The 25208-nt window shown below is 41.9% G+C and overlaps 1 protein-coding gene across 6 annotated transcripts in view; it reads left to right on the top strand.

Annotated features, from left to right (window-relative positions):
* The window catches only part of MUSK (muscle associated receptor tyrosine kinase), a 99361-nt gene that overhangs the window by 58048 nt on the left and 16105 nt on the right, over positions 1-25208 (top strand). For all 6 annotated transcript variants that reach the window (XM_036260752.1, XM_036260749.1, XM_036260751.1 and 3 more), the window contains 2 exons: positions 4629-4788; positions 15650-15656. In XM_036260752.1, coding sequence (XP_036116645.1) covers positions 4629-4788; positions 15650-15656 — 167 coding nt within the window. The remainder of the gene's footprint in view (positions 1-4628; positions 4789-15649; positions 15657-25208) is intronic.

Raw genomic sequence — 25208 nt, 5'->3', positions numbered from 1 at the left:
CGGAAGTTCTCTAATCGTGTTAGTTATAGTAAAGTAACTTATAGTCCTATTCTTCTTTAGTTCTCTAATTAAATCTCATGCGTCACTTCAAATCTGAATCTTGTTTGGCAATACATTGTGTGGCTTCTCTGTGGAAGCCATTGTAGTTGTCTATAGTCTTTCAAGTCGGTAAAGAAAACTGGGGGTTGAAAATGTGTCTACTAGTTTGGCCCACTGCATAAAACCAGTAATAAAGTAAAGAGATGCTGTTTAAAAGTGCAGTGTTTTCAAAAGGTTCTATTAGTTTAGAGCCGGGCAATGTATATTTGTTGGAGTTGAGAGTAATAAAAAAAAGTCAGCTGGTTTGAGTTAGTTTGGGTCATATTGAGACCCCAACCTAATCATTCAAGATGTGATTCACAAAAAAGCAAAATAGATCCATTGCCTCAGATTCTAAAACAGGAATAAAACAAACTACTAGTGACTTTCTTCCAGGAAGAAAGAAAAGTACATCTGCAGCTCTCACGGTCAGAGAGAATGTGTTTCTCTTAAAGCCAAGTTTTGTTCTTAGTGATACGCTCCAAGTCCAAATGGAAATTGAGAAGGCTTTGCCTGTGCTGACGCAAATCACAGGAAGCGGAGACAATGTCAGGCACTAAATGTGGTACAAATAGCAAACCAGAATGTCTGTTGAGGGGAATGGGAAAGAACCCACAGCCCTGATATCATTTGGGGCAGAATGAAGATGAATGCAGACCCGGGAGCTAGTTGGCACAGAATAAATAAAACGGAGTTTGAACTGTCGCTCTTGACTAACTACCAGTCAGTGAACTAACGTCAGTGACACACTACTAAGTACAGCAGGTACTTTAAAGTGTGTGGGTGCACCTGTTCTCCCCTCTGGGAACACACCCTTAAACTAACACCCTGACCAGTAAGAGCCAAAGAACAAGAGAAAGGCAAGCAACGTGCCCCAAAGCGATTAAGAATTGTTTCATTTCTTCCTGTGGCTATGCCATGCATTTTTCATGAAAATGGGTAGTTTTAGATGAACTTCAGAGTGGGCAATATTCCTCTTGTTATACAACATTAGGAATAGCAGTGTGATGTGGAGGAGCAGACTTTACTTTTCTGAAAGTATCCTTGGATTGTGATAACCAGATTTACTTCAAGTTATACCTATCGTAATAGCTATTGTTTTAGCATTCAATATAAAAAGGAGAAAAATTGCATGTTGTCTTGCTTTGTTCAATATAGTTCCTAAAATATTTTAAAAGTTTAATCATTTAAATTTATTAGAAGAATTCTATCAAATACATAGCCAAATCACCTGTGTTGAATTGTGTTTTGAAATTTTCTTCAAGGGAGGCTCACCTGTTTTAGACATATTTTTAAGAGGCAGTATTTTAGGCTCAAAGTGCATGAGCTTTGAAGTCACCTTATCCTATTAGCTGTGGAGATCAAAATAATTATGTGCATCCATTTTTTATGTGGAATATTTTAGCAGCCAGATTGAAAGAGGCCAATATTTATGGCTATGCATATCAGAAATGACATGGACATTTTTCTTGGTCTATTATTCCTTTTCCAATGATGCACAGACAGGCCTTATTACAAGTCCCTGAACATGTACCCACTGGACCACGTCCTAACAGTTCCATGAGGTGTGCCCAACTAGCTGGAACTATTTGCAGGACAAGGACATCGAGGCCAGAATACCTTCCAAAGGTCTTATGCTAAATTCAAATCATGATGAAGTTATGAGATTACCTAGCACTGTGGGTAGATTCTCTCAAAACAACATTATTAAAATATTAATGATATATGTAAAATATCCCCTGGGTCTGTACTACTTTGCCACCTTCCAAGAGGTTGCACACACATTTTTCTTAGGTGTGATCTAACTATGTCTATTTAATAGAGCTTCCTGTTTGCCATGTCTTGAGGTCACAACACCACCCACAGAGCAGAGAGCTGTTTATCCAGCTCCTTCAGGTCAGCAAGCCTGGGTGACTTGGAGAAGATCACAGTATTTACTGTAAACACCAGATATAGTCACCTCAGTCGAGGTGTTGGTTTTGCCCAGGCAAACCTTGGTCAAAACTCACAGCAATAATCTGAACTCATCCCTTTGATCTTTCAAACCTGAAGGGCAAAATGCTCAAAATGGAGGGCCAAGGGTTGTTTTCATTTTTAGCTCATCAAAAATACTAAACTGTTGGTCAGGATGATCCGTGAAGAAAGAAAAACAAATTCAAACTATGACTAACAAGGCCTGCTGTGCATGAATCACGACTGGACCGAGCCAGGCCCTGCAGCCCGGAGGCAACGCATCCAGGCGCCGCATCACGACTGCGCAATGAGCCTTGGAACTCGGTCTCTTCGCGGAACTATTTCAACACCTGGATGGGGTCCAGGAGGAGGGAGGTCAGGCAGTTTAAACATCACTTATTTTTCCTACCAAGAATGTTTTCAGTGACCTTGAGGAGGTGTTTAGGAATGACTTTCTTAGGTGTGAACATGAAAATAGTCGGAGTTTAGTCAGCACCGGGGGATTACTGGTCCCTGAGCCGTTTCCAAACGTTGTGCTTCTTGAGAGAGGAGTCTGACTTTGCAGAGGAAGGTAACTGCTCCGCAGATTTCACATCTCCGGACTACAAAGGGATTCTATTTACAGACAAAACATCCTTCGAGCATATCGCCTGTTGATAGTGGCCTTTAGTTTCTTTTTTTCCTCCTTGTTACTTTGTATTAAAATTCAGGGAGAGTCCAGAATTATATTGCAAATTGTTCAGTCCTTTTGATCTAACACGGACTCTCACATTCCTAAGAGTGTGCACTTCTGATAAATACAATAATGAGTTTGACTTGAATTTCCAACTGAGTGCTGTCTGTCTCCTAAAGATATTTCTCTCCGCCTTGTCAATTCCTCAGAGTCCAGGCTGCTTATCTGGGGAAAATGCCACAATACTTGATCTGACCTGGGAAGTTTCCCCAGTTAAGGTAAATGGACGTTCACGTGAATAGTTTTTATCATAAGGGTGGACACTAGTCATGCAAGTAGAGAATAAAAAGACAAAGACGCTAACTGGGCAAACGTTTGCCCCTGACTGCTGCACAGAGCTTGGTTCCAGGGCAGCAGCTGCCTGGGGGCAGAAGGAAGCAAGCGGGTCTCACCCCAGGGATCCCCTCCCCCTTGCTCATCTAAAACCCTCCCCGGGCAAAACAGTAAAATAACTGGCTCCAAAGGTCTCCTTCCCAGACTTCTTCCCTCCTACTGGACAGACAGCTCTGCGGGCCCCTGGAACCTACCTCCACCCCTGCGAGATAACGTCCAGGCAAACCAAAGCCCATTCCTTAGTTGTCATTTCCTTCAGATTTCCCTCAAACTGGCGTTTCCCCCTCTTATAAGCAGTGGTAACGAAATAATAATTATTAATAAGATGACATAGTGCTGAAGAAAACAGCAAATCACCATTTTTTTTTAAATGCCACCACCTTAACAATGACATTTAAGTGAGAAATTTGTTTTATTTATGGTTGATTTGTTGAGATTATTGTTGTTATGGTTCTTGTTTTCTAATGATTCAGCATTTGTTCTCACTTATAGGACTAGAAAAGGCACTATAACAGGGATTAAAAACACAGTCAGACAAACTAGGGTACAAATTCTAACTCTGCAACATGATAAAATGTGCTGGGCAGCGACACCCACAGAGTTGGAATGATGATGACTAATAAATAAGCACTTACACATACTAACCTGTCCACTGTGTGCTAATATTGCATTGATTGATATCCTGCCTCATCCCGGACATTTGGTTTTCTGATCTAAGTAGTACGGTATGATGTATGTCATGCCTCAGAAACAGCATCGGCTTCACAACCCTTCTTGGTAACCGTCCAACTATCCGATGTGCATTTGTGGGGAACTGAACAGGAGTTATAAAAATAAGTCCAAAAGTATACAACTTCTCATTCTTAATCATCTCTACCTTCAAAGGATGGAGCATGCATTCTGGGGAATCCACACGGTATATCTTTTCTTCACTGCATTAGTTATGTATTACTGTATCACAATCATCCAAAGCTTAGTTACTTAAAACAATGTATTAATACTCACGAGTCTGTGAGTCAGCTGAGTAGTTTTGCTGATTTAGACTAGGAATGCCTCATCTTGGCTGATCTAGCTCCTCCGATTGGCAGGTTAATTGGGTGCTAGAATGACTTTATCATATATCAGGTGGTTATTGTTAGCTCCAAGCTGGAACAGTGGGAATAGCTGGGCCATGTGTGCCTCATCCTCTAGCAGGCTAGCTCTGGCTTGTTCACAGAAGGTCACAGGTTCTAAGTGCAACAAGATAACAAGTCACAGTGGGTAAGAACTTTACAAATCTCTGTGTCTTTTCAAATCATGTCATAAGGCCAATCTACACTCAAAGCTTGGAGAAAGATGCTACCTTTTGAGGGAAGAGCTACAGAGTCACATTGTGAGGTCATGGACATACAGAAACGTTTTTGGCGATTTTTGCAATCTATTGCATGCCATTTGATCACAATCCTAATCCTTTTTTTTTTTTAAGTCTACTGGTGCAGCAAATTAGGAAACCTTTGACACAGTTCTAACTTTTTTCTCCCTACTCCACCAGGTTTCTTCTGGGTCTATTCAAGAAAGTGTGAAAGACAGAGTGATTGACTCAAGACTGCAGCTCTTTATCACCAAGCCAGGACTCTACACCTGCATAGCTACTAATAAGCATGGGGAGAAATTCACCACTGCGAAGGCGGCAGCCACGGTCAGCATCGGAGGTAAGATGGGTTTTCACAGCTGCATTGATCCAGGAGAGGGCGAGAGCTAGCACTAGCCCACAAATATCTCGGACTGGGAAAAATCTTTTTTTTTTCCTTTTAATCTTACTACAGTTGCCTTTGGCCTGTTTCATCCTCCATGAGGACACTCCAGAGGTTGACCTAGATAATTGTTAATTTTGCTGATTTATTGCCTCAAAAGTGAAATCCTCAAATACCTACCCAAGTGATGAGTAACAGCTTCCAGAAGCTCCCTCCCTCCCTCCCTTCCTTCCTTCCTTCTTGCCTTCTCCCTTCCTTCCTTCCTTCCTTCTTCCTTCCTTCCTCCTTCCTTCCTTCCTTCCTTCCTTCCTTCCTTCCTTCCTTCCTTCCTTCCTTCCTTCCTTCCTTCCTTCTTCCTGCCTTCCTGCCTTCTTGCCTTCTCCCTTCCTTCCTTCCTTCCTTCCTTCCTTCCTTCCTTCCTTCCTTCCTTCCTTCCTTCCTTCCTGCCTTCTCTCTTCCTCCCTTTCTTCCTCCCTTCTTTCCTCCTTTTCAGTTTTCCTTTTATTCTTTTACTTTCCTGTGCTGTCTTTTCTCTTCTTCCTCCCACCTCTCTTTTCCCTCCCTCCTCTCTCTTTCTTCCTCTGGTTTAGCTAACTTCCCAAGGCTCTCAGAGAGTAAGTTGGCAGGTACTTGTCATGGTCGTGCCAGTTTCTTCATGGCTGTTTCTTGAGCGCACTTTTCTTAGGAGTTTGTGACCTTCCCCTCTGTGGTCTTTCCCTTTCCTGTCTCACACAAGTGAGCAGGACTTTCAGGTATTTCAAGGAAAAGGGCCGACATGTGGAGTTCTAGAATATTTGTGTTGGGTTTTGAAGGTTTATTTTTAAAATTTAAATGCCCTGAAGGCTTCTGAGAACATTTGTGGGATTCCTAGAGATGAAAATCATCCCTGCATCAGGAAATGCCCAGCATGTTATATTCATAGCAGGTCCACTGCCCAGCGGTCAGCAGAGAGATGCTTGTTCTCACATGTAATTCAAGCGTCAGTAGAACCTGAGCCCAGCGCCAGCCCTCCAGAGCCTGGCATTTCTTACTGCAGTGCCACTTCTTTGATCTTCCCTGATGGAGAAATTGCCAGTAATGTTAGTGATTTTTAGTATAAGGTGAATAGAAACCACAGAAAAATATATAGGGAGCACTGGGCAGAGCTAGACCTCTGAGGCATGCCCATCAAGGGAAGAGAAGATTCCAAAACTAGGCTCCCTCCGCCTTCTTCTCCAGGGACACAGCTGCCTATATTGTCTTGAGACAACACATCAGTTGTTCTAAATTTTCCACTGATGGGAAATCATTTCTGTCAGAGAAAATGGGTGAGAATCCTAAAAGTAAATTCAACTCAATTTAACAAATAATAAAATGATTACTAGTTCCATAGCACTTTGTTATTTATAAAGTACTTTTACTTTACATACACTGGATTCAGGCTATTGTGCTAGGTAAAGGATACAAACTTAATTAACAAATGCGATAATTAACAACAAAGCCCCTGCCTACCATGGACTTTCAATCTAGAATGGAAGTCAATCAGCCATAAATATTATTGCACAGACTGTTCTGTGGCAGAAGCATAAACAAAGTACGACAGCAGGAAAAGAGGCTGTGCTTAAAGGAATGGAGCAGGAGACGAGGACGAGATGAAAAAGTGGAAGTGTATTCAGAAAACAGCAAGTCTAGAGCATGATGGGAACTGGGAGTGATGGGGAGAGTGGAAAGAAACGTTTGAAATGTGGGCTCTAGCCAAGTTAGGAAGAGCCTAAGTAGGTTGAATATATTCTTCAATCAATGGGAAGTCATTTAATTATTTAAAGGAGACAAATGTTGCCCGGCTCAGAGGTTGAGTGTCAACCCATGCACCAAGAGGTCGCTGGTTTGATTCCTGGTCAGGGCACATGCCCAGGTTGTGGGCCCGATCCCCAGTGGGGGGCATGCAGGAGGCGGCCAATCAATGTTTCTATTTCTCAATAATGTTTCTCTCTCTCTCTCTCTTCTTTCCTCTGTCTCTAAATTCAATAGAGGAAAAATATTTTAAAAACTAAATAGATAAAGGAGACAAGTGTTGCAATCAGCTATATCCTTTATCAAATTAATAGATGTTGGGTGTCAGAAGTTTGGGAGGCATGGCAAGAAGTGAGGAGGCTATTCTAGGAGTCTAGAACAGGCATGAAGGTCTGAACAGCAGCAGCAGCAACTGGTACAGAGAGAAGAGAAGAGGCGCATGGGCCCATCAGGATAGAAATGATAAGACTGAAAAGTGTCGCAATGTGGTAGAAGAACGAGTTTAGATGTGTCAGATTTTGAAGAAGGTGTCTAGGACAAACAATAATGGATAAAAACAAAACATAAGAACATGAGAAGGTTCAGGAGATAAAATAACTAAAACTTGGATGCCTTTAAATTACTTGATATTATTCTAGACTCATTATCTTATGTTTTGTTTGATATTTGATCAAGACCCAATGTTAACTGTGTGTGGGTGTATGTGTGTGTGGGGGGGGGGGGGAGAGAGAGAGAGAGAGAGAGAGAGAGAGAGAGAGAGAGAGAGAGAGAGAGAATAAACTGACCTAATCTAGTTTAATTTACACCTCTGGGTAGAAGAGAAGAAATAATATTGTTAATCTCATTTCAGGTCATTATTAAGTCATTCAGACATTAATCCTCTGCCAGGGCTCTTCCTGCCTTCCTTCCTCCCATCTCTTTCCTAGATGGCAAAGGAGAAGGGGACTTGAATTTATGCTGTGATATCCTCTGGGCCCCCTTGTCTCTCGTGAAGCCTATAGCTGAAGAATTTACGATCTCCTTTCTGGGCTTGGTGAGAAACCAGAGGACCTCCCTGGCTGGCTCAGCCCCTTTGAGGTTCCTCCGGTGGCAGCACCGCCCTCTCTCCTCTGTCAATCCTTCATCAAGCCCCTCTCTAGAGGCTCTGCAGCTAGGTCACCCTGTCTCTCCCTGCCACGGAAGGCCTGCTGAATTCCAACTCAGCCCCTCTTATCCCTCATGGGGCCCGAAGACTTTCATGTAACACAAAATCCAAGAGCGATTCAGACCCAACCATGTCATACTACCGTCTTTGCACTGATGTGGCCACCCATGTCAGGATAAGAGCCACAAAAAGATTTTCTGCTTCTAGAGTTCCAAATAAAAAGTAGGAAAAATTCCCTATGCTTTTGGCTTTTTCCTTAATTTATCAATATACATCTCCTCTAGGATTATGATCCAGAGAAAGGATTCTATAAAATGTGTATCTGAATTATTAATTCCCCTACTTTTCTCCTTTTCACAACATACCAAGCTGGAGGGACTGGTCACAGACCCCCCCTGTAGTATGGCAGTCTTCAGAGCCTACCCATTATAAGTACAAAGAAGGCAGCAGTATGACCAGTAAGGAGAAGAGCCTAACCAAATGGGTGTATTTGCCCCACAAAGGCAGATTCATCATATGGACATGATTTCCTGACACTGGAAGGATGGCGGAGCATGACTGTCACCATATCATCTACAGCAACATTGCCCCTTCATCCCTGTCCTAGCCCAAATGAGAACTCGATCCAACTCTATTAATAGATGGAATGTATCAACAAAGGAAGCTGTAATCTACATCCCCCCGCCCCAAATAGTGGCATTTTCTGATGGCAGAAAGAGCCTTAAGGTGTGGACAGGCAGCAGAGAAAGGCAATGTCTCAGGGTGCAGGGCACAGTGGTCAATGTTGAGAACAGACCAGAGTGAGGAGCAATCAGCACCAGCAGCCCAGGAAAGATAGAATAGAATATGTGTGGGGAAAGGGACGGTGGGAGCAAAGCATGGATTGTCACATGGCAGCAGAGAGGGCTTGGAATCTACGGCAACAGCAAAGTTGAGTGCAGGTGAGGAGCAGTGACCTTAGTAGGGACAATGGAAGCAGCAATGACTTGACTTTAGTCAACAAGCCTGAAAATGCATGTTGAGCAAGTGTTCGGTAGTGTGCTTGAACCAATAAGTCTGAATCCTTCTGCATATGGAAAAAAAAATAGTTACCAAAATGAGCAAAGAGGAATTTCCTCAAGTTGCTAACTCATAAGAAGACAGAAGACCCTTTGTTCAGCCTCTGATCTGTTTTCCCTGTTGGGTCTCACTGACCATCAGGAGATTTGAAGCTCCCATACTTTTTCTAAAATTTCCCAGGAAGATTCAATGAGGGTGCCTCTGGTACAATGGAATAAGACTTCTGAACCCATGAAACATCTGCCATTTTCTCTTCAGTGCTTTGACTTGTTCTTTTCAGTTAAACCTGCTAGATTCTCATGAAGGTCTCTCTGCCATCATTGAAGAAACTACCTTCCAACTCTGGGGTGCTCCCGGGACCACTGTTCTAGAGAAGTGAGGCCACTCTGGTGAAAAGGAATCCATTGAGTCACTCTAATCCACAATCATTTCAAAGAAGCATGTCTTACGCTCCCTAGATCTTCCAGAGCTTGGGTGTGGCATCTGCTTTCTCTCTGTCTACTTTCGGCGCCGCTCTCCTTTGGCCTCTGACGGGGCTAGCCAGAGGCCCCGAGCTGGACTCTGGTACAGTGCCTTCCCATGGCATTCTGACAGTCCTTCTTTGCCCCAAACTCTTCTTTCTCTCATTTCAGCCATCCCCATCCTCCCTTAGTGTTCTGTAGTCAACAGCCCCTCTGTCACATTTTTTATGTCTCACTTTGAAGTTTTTTGTACTGTTTATTTACTCATCCCAGTGGGGAAACTGGAAATGGAAGAATCTGATCTAGTGCTTAGGATTAAGTCTAATGCTACTTCTACTGTGTAAGAACAAGAAAGAAAAAAAAATAAAGATCAGTCTTCATTTTCCCAAAACTCTTCCATGTGTTTGCCCAAATCCTTATGCATTGTTTAAGAAATGTGATACACTTCTTTCTGACTCATTTACATTTGTTGTTAGTCATCAAAAGGAGTCAGAAAAACTTTTGGAACCTCTCCCCATGAACCAGGAAGTTGCATTTCCCCTCCAGTCACAACTCCAAAAGGTTCAAATCACAGAATAGTTGGCAAGATGCCTTCTCTTTGTCATCAGAATCCTAGGCCCTGTGGCAGAGACAAGCAAGACACCAGAGACAGCCCATGATCCCTCTAATGAGCATAGTCCTGCAAGAGCCAGAGGCCATCAAAATAGACACAGGTATTCTACCAAACATTTCAAGAAGAATTAATATCAATCCTTCTCAAAACCTTCCAAAAAACTGAGCAAGAGGGAACACTCCCAAACTCATTTTACTAGGTTAGCATTATCCTGATACCAAGCCAGATAAGGACACTACAAGAAAAGAAAACTTCAGCCAACTTATCCCTGATAAATATAGATGCAAACATTCTGAACAAAATATTAGTAAACTCAATAGCACATTACAAGGTGCATACACCATGATTAAGTGAGATTTATCCCAGGGATGTGAGAATGGTTCAACATAAGCAAACCAATAAATATGATATACCACATTAATAGAAGGAAAGATAAAAATAATCTGGTCATCTTAATAAATGCAGAAAACACATTCAACAAAATACAATATCATTTCATGATAAAAATGCTCAACAAATTGGATATAGAAGGAACATACCTCAACACAATGTGGCCATATATGACAAAACCCACAACCAACATCATACTCAACAGTGAAAAGGTTGACAGTTTTTCCTCTAAGATCAGGATAAAAATGACAACATAGGTGGCAACCTCATTGTCAATGATTTTTTTTAATATGACACCAAAAGTACAAACAAAAGCAAAATAAACAAGTGGGACTGTTTTAAACCAAAAAGCTTTTGCACAGCAAAAGAAACCATCAACAAAATAAAAAGGCAACTTATGAAATATTTGCAAGTCATGTATCTGGTAAGAAGTTAGTATCCAAAATATGTAAAAATACACACACACACACACACACCCTCATACAACTTAAAAAAGATAAACCACAAACAATACAATTAAAAATGGGCAGAGGATCTGAATAGACATTTGTTTCCAAAGAAGACATACAAATGGCCAACAGGTGCAGGAAATGGTGCTCCACATCATTAATCATCAAAGAGATACAAATCAAAACCTGGATGAAATACCACCTCATATCCACTAGAGTAACTATCATCAAAAAGACAAGAGTTAACAAGTGTTGGCAAGGGTGTGGAGAAGGGGACTTCCTGAGCACTGTTGGTGGGAATGCACATTGATTCGTCACTAGGGAAAATAGTAGAGAGACTCCTCACGGAATTAGAAATAAACTACCATATAATCCAGCAGTCCCACTGCTGGATTTATACCTAAGGAAATGAAAACAGGATACTGAGGAGATATCTGCACTCTCATGTTCACTGCAGCATTACTCACAATAGTCAAGATATGAAAACAACCTAAGTGTCTATCAATGAACAAATAGATAAAGAAGATGTGGTGTATATACAACGGAATATTATTCAGCCATAAAGAAGAATGAGATTTTGCCATTTGTGATAACATATGGATGAAACTTGAGGGCATTGTGCTAAGTGAAATAAGTCAGATAAAGAAAGATATAAATACTGTATGGTCTCATTTATAAGTGGAATCTAAAAAAGCCTAACTCACAGAAACACATGGTTACCAGGGGCTGAGGAGTGGAACAAATGGAAATTGTTGATCAAAGAGTACAAAATTCCAGTTATAAGATGATTAAGTTCTGGGAATCTCATGTACAGCATGATCATTATAGTTAATAATACTGTATTAATATACTTGAAAGTAGCAAAGAGAGTATATCTTAAGTGTCTTCACCAAAAAAAAAAAAGAGGGGGGATAATTATGTGATATGACAGAGGTGTTAGCTAATGCTATGGTGGTAAATATTTTGCAATATTTAAGTGTATCAAATCAATACACTGTACACCTTAAATTTATAAAATGTTATGTTAATTATATCTCAGGAAAGCCAGGGGGAAATAGACACAGGAATTCAGGAGAGGAAAATACATGTTTGTATTTCCCATTCCCAATGGCATTAATAGGTCCTTCATGGGAGAGTGATGTCCAAAGTTCTGTCTATGCTACAGGTACAGGAAGGAGCCTGTGATCACATCCCTTCTCTAACATGAGCTCTCACCCCTTCTACCAACACCGCTCCTTCTTTGGACCGACCTCAGGTTCTGGAGCTTCTGGTCGCTAAATTTAAAACTCAAATGAATATATGTAACATAACCAACAGTGGGCAGTAGGGAGAACTGTGACGTGGTAGTATTGGAGTCCTCCACCCCCAGGTGGACCACACACAGTCATCCCTCTTATCCACAGGGGATAAGTTCCAAGACCCCCAGTGAAACTGCAGATAGTACTGAAGCTTATATATACTATGTGATAAAGTTTAATTTATAAATTAGGCACAGTAAGAGATTAACAAGGATAACTAATAACAGAACAAGTATAACAATATAATATAAGTTATGTGAATGCGGTCACTCTTTCAAAATACCTTCCTGTACTGTACTTACCTGTCTTCTTGAGATGATGTGAGAGTCCTCAGCTTTTTACTTAAACGAAGCACTTGACCACTTCTCTTTGGCATAACCGAGTTGCCAGCACCACTATTCCTGCACTCTGGGGCCATTATCAAGTAAAATAAGGGCGAGGAACACAAGCCCTGCAGGGTCGCAGTGGTCTATCTGACAAGCAAGAGAGCTGCTACAGGCTAAGGGGCAGGGGGCGTGCAGGGCGCTGAATAAAGGGATGATCACGTCGTGGCCCAACCCAGCAATCGAGAGATTTCCTCACTACTTACAATGGCACACAATTACAAACTCAAGAATTATTTATTCCTGCAATTGTCCGTTTAATATTTTCAGACCACAGTTGCCCGCAGGTAACTGAAACTGCAGGAAGCAAAGCTGTGGATAAAAGGGGTCTACTGCAGTTTTACTTTATTTTAAAGGAGTTGATGTTGCATACTCTTACAGAAAACAAAAAGAACTCTGAATTATACTTTATAACGTGTACAGCTGATTGCGTGTACTACAATGTTTCAGGCTCTCTCATGTCAGAGTCACACTCCCAATGTGTCCCTAATCTTCTCCTCATTAGGAGGCGTGTGGTGATGTAGCAGGAACACCCTGCCCAGCCAGTGGGGGAGAGTGTGTGCTCATCAACAAAACAGTCAACATTCCCCGGCATTTCATGGTGGCTTTATGTGTTTTTCTTTTTTCTTTCTTCATTTTTTTGCATTTACCTTCAGATAGAGTGGGAGGGAGGGAGGGAGGAAGAGAGAGAGAGAAACATCGATGTGAGAGGGATACATCGATTGGTGCCACCCACACGACCCAACAGGGGCCAGGGATGAACCGCAACCGAGGTACATGCCCTTAGCAGGAACCAAACCCAAGACTCTCTGGTCTGCAGGCCGATGCTCTAACCGCTGAGCCAAACTGGCCAGGGCTTTATTTTTTTCTTAAATTTTATTTTTCAATTACAGTTTACATTCAATATTATTTTGTATTCATTTCAGGTATACAGCAGACAATCATATACTTTACAAAGTGTTCCCCCTCCCTCCCTCCCCCGCACTGATAGTTCCAGTACCCACCTGGCCATCTGGCTTTATACTGATTACAGAAGAAGGTGTTTTGTTTTTGTTTTTTAATAAAAGGGGAAAGAAAAAATGAGTAACAGCCAGTAGCCACACTAAATTAACACCAGCTGTTCTGCAGTCGGGCCTAAGAGCTGAGCACTCTTTCCATAACCAAGCAGCTTTCTTGTGTTACAGTCGCTGTATGTTTTAGAAGACAGCCAAACTTTTATTGACTTTTCCAGATAATTCAAAAAAGACTACAAATATTGATGACTGTTGGAAAATTTTTCAAATTTTAAAATATCTTGTTTTAAGATAAAAGCACTTGTTTGATTGCAAGGTTCTTGGGCCCCTTCCCTGCTCTCCCCCCTCTCCCCCCAAAAGACAATGTGACTGGAGAAATTTCTATAAGAAACACATGGAAGCCCAATATAGGAGGGAATCCTCTGATTCTCTCAATGTTCTTGAAACAACCAAGCACCCTTAATTAATAACATTTTTCTTTCCTTACTTGCCCTTTAAATAGAAGCATATCTAAGCTCATTATCTCCTCCCAAGTCCTGTGCCTGGATTCTCTTTGGCATTGGCACATGGTATTGAATCCTCCTTTGACATCTTAAAGTCAGGGCTTTTTCATATACATAACCTTGGCCTCCTCGTATTTCAACGCGTTTTCCTGCTCAGCTGCTCTTACAATCTGTGTTTACCTCTCTAAACTACATACCACTTTCTCTGGAAGAATTTCCTGATGTCTCCTTCCACCTGTTCTATCTGAACAGCAGTAGAACTGTTATGAGGTTTGGGTCATGGTGGTGCCTCATGTTGGTTTCCGACCTCATCAGTCTTATTTAATAAAAAGCCCTTAACGACAAAAGACTCACATGCTCAAGGTTACAAAAATCTCACAGTCACCAACCCTCACAAAAGCCAAAAGGACGGGTAGAAAGACAAACCTCTGAATGTACAAGGTTTTTCAAGAAGGTAGACTTCTCAGAGGAATTCATTTTAGAATCTTTTTCTAAAAGGCAGAAGAAGAACACCCAGACGGACCTGAAGCCTTCAAAATGAGTTAGACGTTGACATTAGGAGAAATTCTAGTAAGGCAAATGGGATTTAGCCAAAGCATATAACTTACTTCTTACTTTTATAATGGGAATGGGGGGCAGGAGGACGTAGATTACGAAGTGCTTGGTAAAGAATGTCAAGTTTTAGATTTCCTATCCAAAAAGAGATGGAACCATTCAGATAGGCTGGTCAGTTACACCCCGCAAGGGTCCTCCTGCCTTGGGAGAGTCCAAGTTGGGGCCCTGGCTGCTGTGAGCCCCATAACTCACCAGAGGAGAGGGGCAGTTCTCGCAGTGCCCCAAGCTTTCAGCCTGTGGCAAATTTATGGAGCCTGGTGCAAAAATGCGGGGTCTCCTGTTAAGAAAGGAGGTATACCAAGACCGGGACCGCAGAGCCTCGAACTAAGCGCGTGGTCCTTCTGATGAGCACGGACCCTGTCTGGCCGCACAGGTCACGCGACTATGAAGTTAGTGGGTCTGTGGGAAGGACTGCTCTCTCATCTCTCCTCCAGCCCTCTCCTCTCGCCTCTCACTGAACCTCCGCATCTGCTTTCTCGACGCAAAGTCCCGGGTGGCTACCGGAGGGCTGCGCAGGGCTCTGACGCTGCCGGGGCTGATGGCGCCCCTGGCTGCTTCGCCGTGAAAAGGAGTCAGTTCCTGCCCGGCCAGTGTGGCTCAGTGACATGAGCGTCGCTCTGTGGACCAAGAGGCCACCAGCTGGATTCCCAGTGCAGGCAGGGTTATGGGCTCAATCCCCGGTGGGGAATGTGCAGGAGGCAGTCAATAGATGTTTCTCTCTCTCTGTGTCTCTCTCTCTGTCTCTCTGTCTCTCTGTCTCTGTGTCTCTCTCTCTCTCTCCCCCCCCTTCCTCCCTTCCCTCTCCCTTCCTCTCTCTCTGTCTCTCTCTGTCTCTCTCTCTTCCCCTCCCTCCCTCCCTCTAAAAAGTCAGTAAAAACATATTTTAAAAGGCAAGAAAAGAATTCAGGTCCTGGAGACACTCAATATTTTCTTAATCTCCTTCTCCAAGTCTGCCTGTTAATGTGATATCGGCCTCCTAGCAGAAGCAGAGAACTTTTCAGAAACTCATAGAGGTATCAAAGCTATTTCGTGTAAACCATAAGATGAAAATGTACTAACTTTTGCTTCTTTTTCCCATTTACTTGATTTCCTGTGGGAACTTCCTTTCCTGTTAAAAGAATGGAGGTAAGATACTGTTATTATATCATTTTTTGTTTTGTTGTGTTTTTATTTTTGTTTGATATGTCATCTATTGTCTATTTGCTGAGCACTGTACTCTTTCAGAAACTATCTAATTTCAAATCCTCCTAATGCTCTTACAAGAGGATGAAAATGGAGATAGGTAACATCTACCCAATACTCGTGGTGTATCAAGCACTATTTTCAGGGCTTTACATGCATTATTTAAAGTTATCCCCAGGAAATCCCTATGAAATAGGTACTATTATTATCCCTACTGTACAGAAAATAAACTAAGAGTGTTTCTTTGAACTGGAGAGTTCCAGGGGTTTACAGAGCTAGTAAATTATAGGCTTGGAAAGAGAACCCAGAAGTGACTCCCAAACTCTTCCCTCATTACTTTATCCTGTAGATAAGAAAGTATCACCTTGTAATATCATATTTGGCAATTTACAGTGTTTTATCCGCAGTAAAATTGACTTTCCTAAAAACTCTATGAAGTGTGGTAACTCTTTTTATCTAATTTTACAAATAATGAAACTAAGATTACAAATAATTCGCTAATAATAATAATGATCACAGCAGCTAAGTTTATGGTACATTTATGATCACCTCTTTTCTCATATCAACATTTCAACAACTTTATAGAGCAAGAACTATTATTATCACCATATATATTTTTTTCTCTATTGATTTTAGAGAGAGAGGAAGGGAGAGGGAGAGAGAGAACATCAACTGGCCACATCTGGCATGCCCCCCACTGGGGATCAGGCCCACAACCTGGGCATGTGCCCTGACCGGGAGTTGAAACAGCGATCTCTTGGTGCGTGGTTCGATGCTCAACCACTGAGCCACACCGGCCGGACCTCACTATATTTTTTATATGCGGAAACTGGTACACCTAGAATTGCAGGACCACATAGCAAACGACAAAGCCTCAATCCAATCTCAGGCAGGCGGACACAAGAATTTAGATTGGTAACTTCTGTACTAACCCAGACAGCACAATAGCTAAGCAGGACCTAAACCACCAACCACTGCTTCTAATCCCATGGAATGAAAGAATACGTTGCATACAAAAATTTAGTTATTTCTTTATCTTGACCCAATTCACATACCTGAAGTGTATTCATTTAGCACAGTTCTGACAGGCCAAGTTCTGATCTTTAAGGATTCTACAGTGAAGGTGAATAGCTTCTGGAGGAGCATGCACCACAAACATGGGAAAAATGAATTTAAAACGCAGGCCACCAACAGAAGAGATGCCATCTTTCATTCACACACCCTTCAGCACAGCTGTCCTCCCTGTGCATTTTAAACCACTTGTTCTATTCCTGACACCATAGGAAAGTAGAGAAACAAAACAAATTATACATACTCCCTGCCCCCCAAGGAATTTACATTTTACTAGGGCATGCACACACACACACACACACACACACACACACACCCCTTACCTACAAGACAGCACAGTAGTGGAAGCACATAAAAATTCCAAGGACTCAAGAACAGAAATAGATCTTTCACATGCATGTAAATGCAAATGAAGCATGTTAAACTCATTAGAGTCAAACAGTGCTAATTAGCTGAAATCCCAGACCATTTTCCACTGTGATAACACCAGCACTCTCAGGCTCTGCTGGTAGAAAGGACATTACAATGACCTCTCTAGAGAGCATTTGGCAATTTTTATTAAGAAACTTAAAATGGGAAGATGGCGTCGGGCAGGACTAGAGGGAAGGTGAGTGTGTGAGAGAGTGAGAGAGTGTGAGAGAGTGTGAGTGGACGTGAAGGTAGACGAGTAAACCCGAGCAGTGCGGAGCCGTGGAGCAGAAGGTCCTGTGCGGGGATGGAGCAGCCGGCTACCGCGGTGAGCGGCCCTTCAGGGGGCTTGTCCCTGTGCCACGGGGAGGTCCCACCATTGTGGAAGAGCCCGGGTCTTCCCTGGGAGGAGGCAGTGGGAGCGGCTAGGGCCCAGCAACACCAGCCCACAAGCACACCTGGCACCATCGGACCAGTGGACACTGTGCCAACACAGACTGGTGCACAGTAGTGGAGCTGCCAAGGTGCTGGTCACAGAAGCCGTGGACAGCCCGGAGCCCAGCACCATCCCCCATAGTAGCAGCCCGATCAGAGTCGAGATATACCCCCAGCCTGAGCAGACATCCATCCCCAGGCAACAGAAGCACAGACCAGCAGCTGAGACCCATTCCCAAAAACTACAGTAAAAGCTGAGCAGGGGTTAAGCCCCATGGGGCAGCAGCACTCCCCAGCCACCAGCAGCGGGACCTGGGGCTCCACAGAGGCCTGCTCGATCCAGCAGCTCACAAGAGCAGTGGGAAGCCGGAGCCCAAGAGAGACTGGTGCGATCCAGCTGCCCGCCCTCCAGAACTGCAGGGTGCTGGGGCACCAGAGAGGCCTGTGCGACCCAGCAGGGACTGTGTGATCCAGTTACCCAAAGGACCTGTAGGGTGCTGAAGCACCAGAGAGGCCTGTGCGACCCAGCAGGGACTGTGTGATCCAGTTACCCAAAGGACCTGTAGGGTGCTGAAGCACCAGAGAGGCCTGTGTGACCCAGCAGCCCATAACATAATCATAGAGCCGGGTCCCCAAAGAGACTGTGCGATCCAGTTACCCGCTGGACCTGCAGGATGTGGGGGCACCAGAAAGACCTGTGCTACTCAGCTGCGCATAAGATAGGCATAGAGGATGTGAAAATAAAGGCAGTGTGAATAGAAGCTACGCAGACAATCTCCCAGGACCAAACAGGAATTACAACTAAAATAAAGACAAATCCTCAGAAAAAGGCAACAGAAAAGCAGCAGGACAGGACCATATAATCAGGAACACTGGTAGGATCTGTGGAGTCGCGAGATGGTGATGGGCTGGGAGCCCACAGACAGCAGCAGTCTTAGCTGTGAGCAGCGCCCTTGGGGAATAAAGACCAAGCCTGCTCCACAGCCCAGAGAGCCAGGTCAGAGCACTAAAATAGCCACAGCCACTCACCTGGGGGCTACAGCAGAGGGAGGGCAGACTGGGCTGGAACTCTGTGGGGACACCTGGGATTTGGAGGGCACTCAGAGTTTTTGCTGAGTTGCAGCCACAAAGGATGGTGGCCAGTGTGCTCCTTCCCAGAGCTGTGGGGAAAAGCAGCAGCCTCCCCCACCTTGAATATTCAGCCTTTCCCAGGTGAGGCAAAGAAATGCAAATTGAGGCTCATTAATAACCAGCATCTATCCCACCCTCTGGAAATACTCTTATGCAGAACACCAGGGCACTGAGTAACTGAGACTACTAGCTTCCAGGAAAAAGCTAGAGGATAACTGAACCCTTCCTGGGCTTGCAAATCTACTCAGGAAAGTAAGACTTGACAGTGGTGTTTAACATGGACCCACCCAGGCTCATCCAAACCCAGTAGAGGGAGCCACAAACAGCAGGACACCAACACAAACGGGAAATTTGGCAGGCTCCAAAACCCACTGAGTTAGCCCAAATGAACAAAGAAACAAATCCCAAATGAAAGAACAAGAGAACTCTATTGAAGATGAGATCAATAAAATGCAGCTAAGCAAATTGTCAGAGGTAGAGCTCAGAGCCATGATTGTGAATAAGCTCAACAATATGAGTAAGGACCTCAGCACCATGAGTACAGATATAGAAACATTAAAAACCAACCAAGCGGAAATGAAGAATGACATAGCAGAAATTAAGAACACATTGGAAGGACTAACCAGCAGAGTAGAGGAAGCTGAGGACCGGATCAGTGAATTAGAAGACAGGGTATAAAAAATCAACCAATCAGAAAACCAAAAGGAAAAAAAACAATGAAAAAACAGGAAGACAGCTTAAGAGAACTGTGGGACAACTGGCAATGTAATAACATTCGCATCATAAGAGTCCCCTAAGAGGAAGAAAATGGGCAAGGGTTAGAGAATATATTTGAGGAAATAGTGACAGAAAACTTTCCTGACTTGGTGAAGGAAGAAGGCATTCAGTTTCAAGAAGCACAGAGAGCCCCAAGTAAGAAGAACCCTAACAGGCCCACACCAAGACACATAGTAATTAAAATGCCAAAAATTAAACACAAAGAGAGAATGCTAAAGGCAGCAAGAGATAAGCAACAGGTTACCTACAAAGGAAACCACATAAGGCTCTCAGCTGACTTCTCAACAGAAACACTACAGGCCAGAAGGGAGTGGCATGAAATAATCAAGGTCATGAAAAACAAGAATCTGAATCCAAGACTACTCTATCCACCAAGGCTATCATTCAAAATAGAAGGTCAAATAAAGAGCTTTCTGAACAATAAAAAGCTAAGGGAATATATTAACACCAAACCGGCAGGCACTGCAAGATATGCTAAAAGGACTGCTGTAATTAGTAGAAGAAATAGGAAGAAAAATAGAACCACACTAAACAAAAATGGCAATAAATAAGTACATATCAATTATCACCTTAAATGTGAATGGTTTGAATGCTCTGATAAAAAGACACAGAGCAGCTGACTGGATAAGAAAGCATGACTCACATATATGTTGTTTACAAGAAACGCACCTCACAACAAAAGACTCAAAAAGGATGAAAGTGAAGGGATGGAAAAAATCTTCCAAGCAAATGGAAAGCAAAAGAAATTGCTGGGGTAGCAATATTCATATCTGATAAAGTAGATTCCAAAATGAAGGCCATAACTAGAGACAAAGAAGGCCACGACATAATAATGAAATGATCTATCCAACAGGAAGATATAACCTTGGTAAACATATATGCACCCAATTTAGGAGCACCAACATATATTAAAAATCTTTGGGAGGACTTCAAAGGAGGAATTGACAGCAATACAATCATAGCAGGGGACTTCAATACCCTGCTGACATCACTGGATAGATCTTCTAGACAAAAAATTAACAAGGAAACACAGACTCTAAATGAAGCACTAGATCTAATGGATTTAATAGATATCTACAGAGAATTACACCCCCAAATCAAAGAATTCACATTCTTCTCAAGTGCACATGGGACATTTTCAAAGAGAGACCACATGTTAGGGCACAAACTAAGTCTCTACAAGTTCAAGCAGACTGAAATCATATCAAGCATCTTCTCAGATCGCAATGGCATGCAACTAGAAATCAATTGCAACAAGAACATGCAAAGACATTTGAAAACATGGAAGCTAAATAGCATGTTATTGAACAATGAATGGGTTACCATGGAAATCAAGGAAGAAATTAAAAACTTCCTGGAAACCAATGAAAATGAACACACAACAACACAAAATCTATGGGATGCAGCAAAAGCAGTACTGAGAGGGAAGTTCATAGCACTACAGGCTTACCTCAAGAAACTAGAAAAAGTTCTAATAGACTATCTAACCTCACAACTTAAAGAACTAGAAAGCAAACAAAAAGAAAACCCTAGAGGAAGTAGAAGGAAAGAAATAGTAAAGATCAGAGCAAAAATAAATGACGTGAAGACCAAACATACAATTCAAAAGATCAGTGACACAAAGAGCTGGTTCTTTGAAAAGATAAAAAAAGACTAATGGACCCTTAGCTAGACTCACTAAGAAACAAAGAGAGAGAACCCAAATACAGAAAATCAGAAATGAGAGAGGAGAAATAATAACTGACACCACAGAAACACAACAGATTCTTAACAAATATTATGAAGAATTATATGGCAACAAATTTGACAATCTAAGAGAAATGGACAAATTTCTAAAAACACATAGTCTCCCAAAACTGGAACGGGAAGAGATAGAAAACTCGAACAGGCCAATAACAACTAAAGAAATTGAAGATGTAATCAAGACTCTCCCAGCAAACAAAAGCCCAGGACCGGACGGCTTCACGGGGGAATTTTACCGAACATTCAAAGAAGAACTAATACCCATTCTCCTCGAACTATTTCAAAAAATTCAAGAAGAAGGAAGCCTTCCAAACTCGTTTTATGAGGCCAGCATAATTCTAATACCAAAATCAGAAAAAGACACTGCAAAGAAAGAAAACTACAGGCCAATATCCCTGATGAACATAGATGCCAAAACCCTGAACAAAATACTAGCAAATCAAATCCAGCAATACATCAAAAAAATTATACACCATGACCAAGTGGGATTCATCCCAGGGATGCAAGGCTGGTACAATATTTGGAAATCAATAAATGTGATATACCACATAAAAAAATGAAAGATAAAAATCATATGGTCATATCAATAGACGTTGAAAAAACATTTGACAAAATCCAGCACCCTTTCTGATAAAAATGCTCAGCAATGTGGGAATAGAGGGATCATAACTCAACATAATAAAGGCCATAAGAAAGACCTACAGCCAACATCATACTCAATGGGCAGAAACTAAAAACATTTCCCTTAAGAACAGGAACAAGACAGAGATGGACACTTTTGCCACTCTTATTTAACACAGTACTGGAAGTCTTAGCCACATTAATCAGACAAGAAGAAAAAATAAAAGAGATCCAAATTGGAAAGGAGGAAGCGAAACTGTCCTTATTCGCAGATGACATGATACTATACGTAGAAAACCCCAAAGACTCCATCAAAAATTTACTTGACTTAATAAGTTAATTTGGCAAAGGAGTAGAATACAAAATTAATGTCAAGAAATCAATGGCATTCTTATACACCAATGATGAACTCACAGAAAGAGAAACTGAAAAAACAATCCCATTTACCATCGAGGCAAAAAAATTAAGATACCTAGGAATAAACTTAACCAAAGAAGTAAAGGACCTATTTGCAGAAAACTACAGGTCATTGAAAAAAGAAATAGAGGAAGATATAAAAAAAGTGGAAGCACATACCTTGTTCATGGAGGAAGAATTAACATCATTAAAATGTCCATACTACCCAAAGCATTCTATAGATTTAATGCAATCCCCATCAAAATACCAATGACACACTTCACAGAACTAGAACAAATACTTCAAAAGTTCATATGGAACCAAAAAAGACCTCTAATAGCCACAGCAATCTTGAAAAAGAAGAACAAAGTTGGGGGGATCACATTACCAGATTTCAGGTTATACTACAACGCCATTGTACCCAAAACAGCCTGGTACTGGCATAAGAACAGACGTATAGACCAGTGGAACAGAACAGAGAACCCAGAAATGGACCCAAGGCAATATGCTCAATTAATATTTGATAAAGGTGGCAAGAGCATAAAGTGGAGTAAAACTAGCCTCTTTAATAAATGGCATTGGGCCCTGGCCGGTTTGGCTCAGCGGTTAGAGCGTCGGCCTGCGGTCCTGAGAGACCCGGGTTCGGTTCCCGCTAAGGGCATGTACCTCGGTTGCAGTTTGTCCCCGGCCCTGGTCGGTTGTGCGGGTGGCAGCCACTCGATGTGTTCCTTTCACATCGATGTTTCTCTCTCCCTCTGTTCCTCTCTCTCCCTCCCACTCTACCTGAACAAAAAATAAATAAATAAATAAATGGCATTGGGAAAATTAGACAGCTACATGCAAAAAAATGAAACTAGACCATCAACTTAAACCCTACACAAGAATAAACTCAAAATGGATAAAAGACTTAAATGTGACTCATGAATCCATAAAAATCCTAGAAGAAACTGTAGGCAACAAAATTTCATACATCATACGCAGCAGAATTTTCACTGATACATCACCTAAGGCAACAGAAACAAAGGAGAAAATGAACACATGAGACTACATCAAACTCAAAAGCTTCTGCACAGCAAAAGATACAATCATCAAAATGGAAAGGCAACCCACTGTATGGGAGAGCATCATTGCCAATGATATATCAAATAAGGGGTTAATTTCCAATATATATAGAGTGCTCATACAACTCAACGAAAGGAAGACAAAGAACCCAATTAAAAAATGGGCAGAGGAACTAAATGGACACCTCTTCAAACAGGACATACAAATGGCTAAGGGATATAAAGAAATGCTCAACATCACTAATCATCAGAGAGATGCAAATTAAAACAACAATGAGGTATCACCTCACACCTGTCAGAATGGCCGCCATCAACAAATCATCAAACAACAAGTGTTGGCGAGGGTGTGGAAAAAAGGGGACTCTAGTGCACTGCTGGTGGGAATGCAGACTGGTGCAGCCACTATGAAAAACAATATGGTGTTTCCTCAAAAAGTTAAAAATTGTACTTCCAATTGACCCAGTGATCCCTCTTCTAGGAATATACCCTAAGAAGCCTGAAACACCAATCAGAAAGAATATATGTACCCCCATGTTCATAGCAGCACTATTTATAATAGCTAAGATCTAGAAACAGCCCAAGTGTCCATCAGTAGACAAATGGATAAAAAAGCAGTGGTACATATACACAATGGAGTACTATGCAACTGTCAGAAAGACAGATCTCTTATCCTTTGAGACGGCATGGAGGGACCTGGAAAGTATTATCCTAAGCAAAACAAGCAAAACAGAGACAGACAAGTATCATATGATCTCACTTGTTTGTGGTATATAATGAACATAACAGTCTGAGGAATGGGGTAGTCCCAGAGACGTGGAACTGGGATACAGACTGACAATCTCTAGAAGAGGGGGTGGTGGGGGAGAGATAAACCACAGAACTTATTTGCATGTATGCATGAACAATGGACATGGAAAACAAAGCTGGGGACAAGGCAGAGGGGGAGGGGGGAATCAGTGAGGGGAAAAAGGAGAAACATCTGTAACAAAAATAAATTAATTAATTTAAAAAAGGAATAAGAAAAAGAAACTTAAAATGGTTGTATTTATTAATTACTTTTAGTAATTTATGTTAAGGGAATAAGGAGTGTAGGAACAATAAAATTAAAAACAACCTTTATTGGTGAAATGTATTTGGTCAATATCGACAAAAAAGAGAAACTAATGTGATTTTAGGAACCATGTTTTTGAAAAACATGAAGGCATAGACAAATGTTTATATGACGCTAAGTAAAAATGCAGGATGTGAAAATATATTTATAAAAATATTCTAATTATATACTATGTATTTATACTACATATAGTTTATATAATACTGTATATATTATACTTAGATTATAACTGATATATCTACAAATATATAACATTTATAAAGTGTATATATCTGGCTAATATAGTAAATTTTCCAAATTTTTTTAATTTAAAAGTTTGTCTTTCTCTCACTCTGTTTTACACTATAAATAGGAAGTAATTTTAGTCAGAAGCAGCAGGAGAGCTGTTTTTCAGGGGAGCCCATGTCCTTGTACTTGAGGACATCGGATGTGGCATTTCAGAAGAATGACACCTGATTTCAGAGGCGGGGCGGGCACGCTTGCTCTGCGAAGGGCCGTGTGGTAAATGCGTTCCGCTGTGTGGGCCCTGCGGTCTCTGATGCCACCGCTCAGCTCTGCTGCTTCAGGGCAAAACCAGCACAGACAACCCATAAACGAGAACGCAGCTCTGTTCCCATAAAACTCTACTTAGGGACCCTGACATTGGAATCTCATATAATTTTCACTTCTTTTGATTTTTTTCAATCATTCTTAGCTCACAGGAAGTATGGAAAGGGCAGCAGGCTGAGTTTGACGTGTGGA

This window comes from Molossus molossus, unplaced genomic scaffold (assembly GCF_014108415.1).
Source record: "Molossus molossus isolate mMolMol1 unplaced genomic scaffold, mMolMol1.p scaffold_m16_p_14, whole genome shotgun sequence".
Lineage (NCBI taxonomy): Eukaryota > Metazoa > Chordata > Mammalia > Chiroptera > Molossidae > Molossus > Molossus molossus.
The sequence above is the reverse complement of the archived record's forward strand: the minus strand, read 5'-3'. Positions and strand labels throughout refer to the sequence as shown.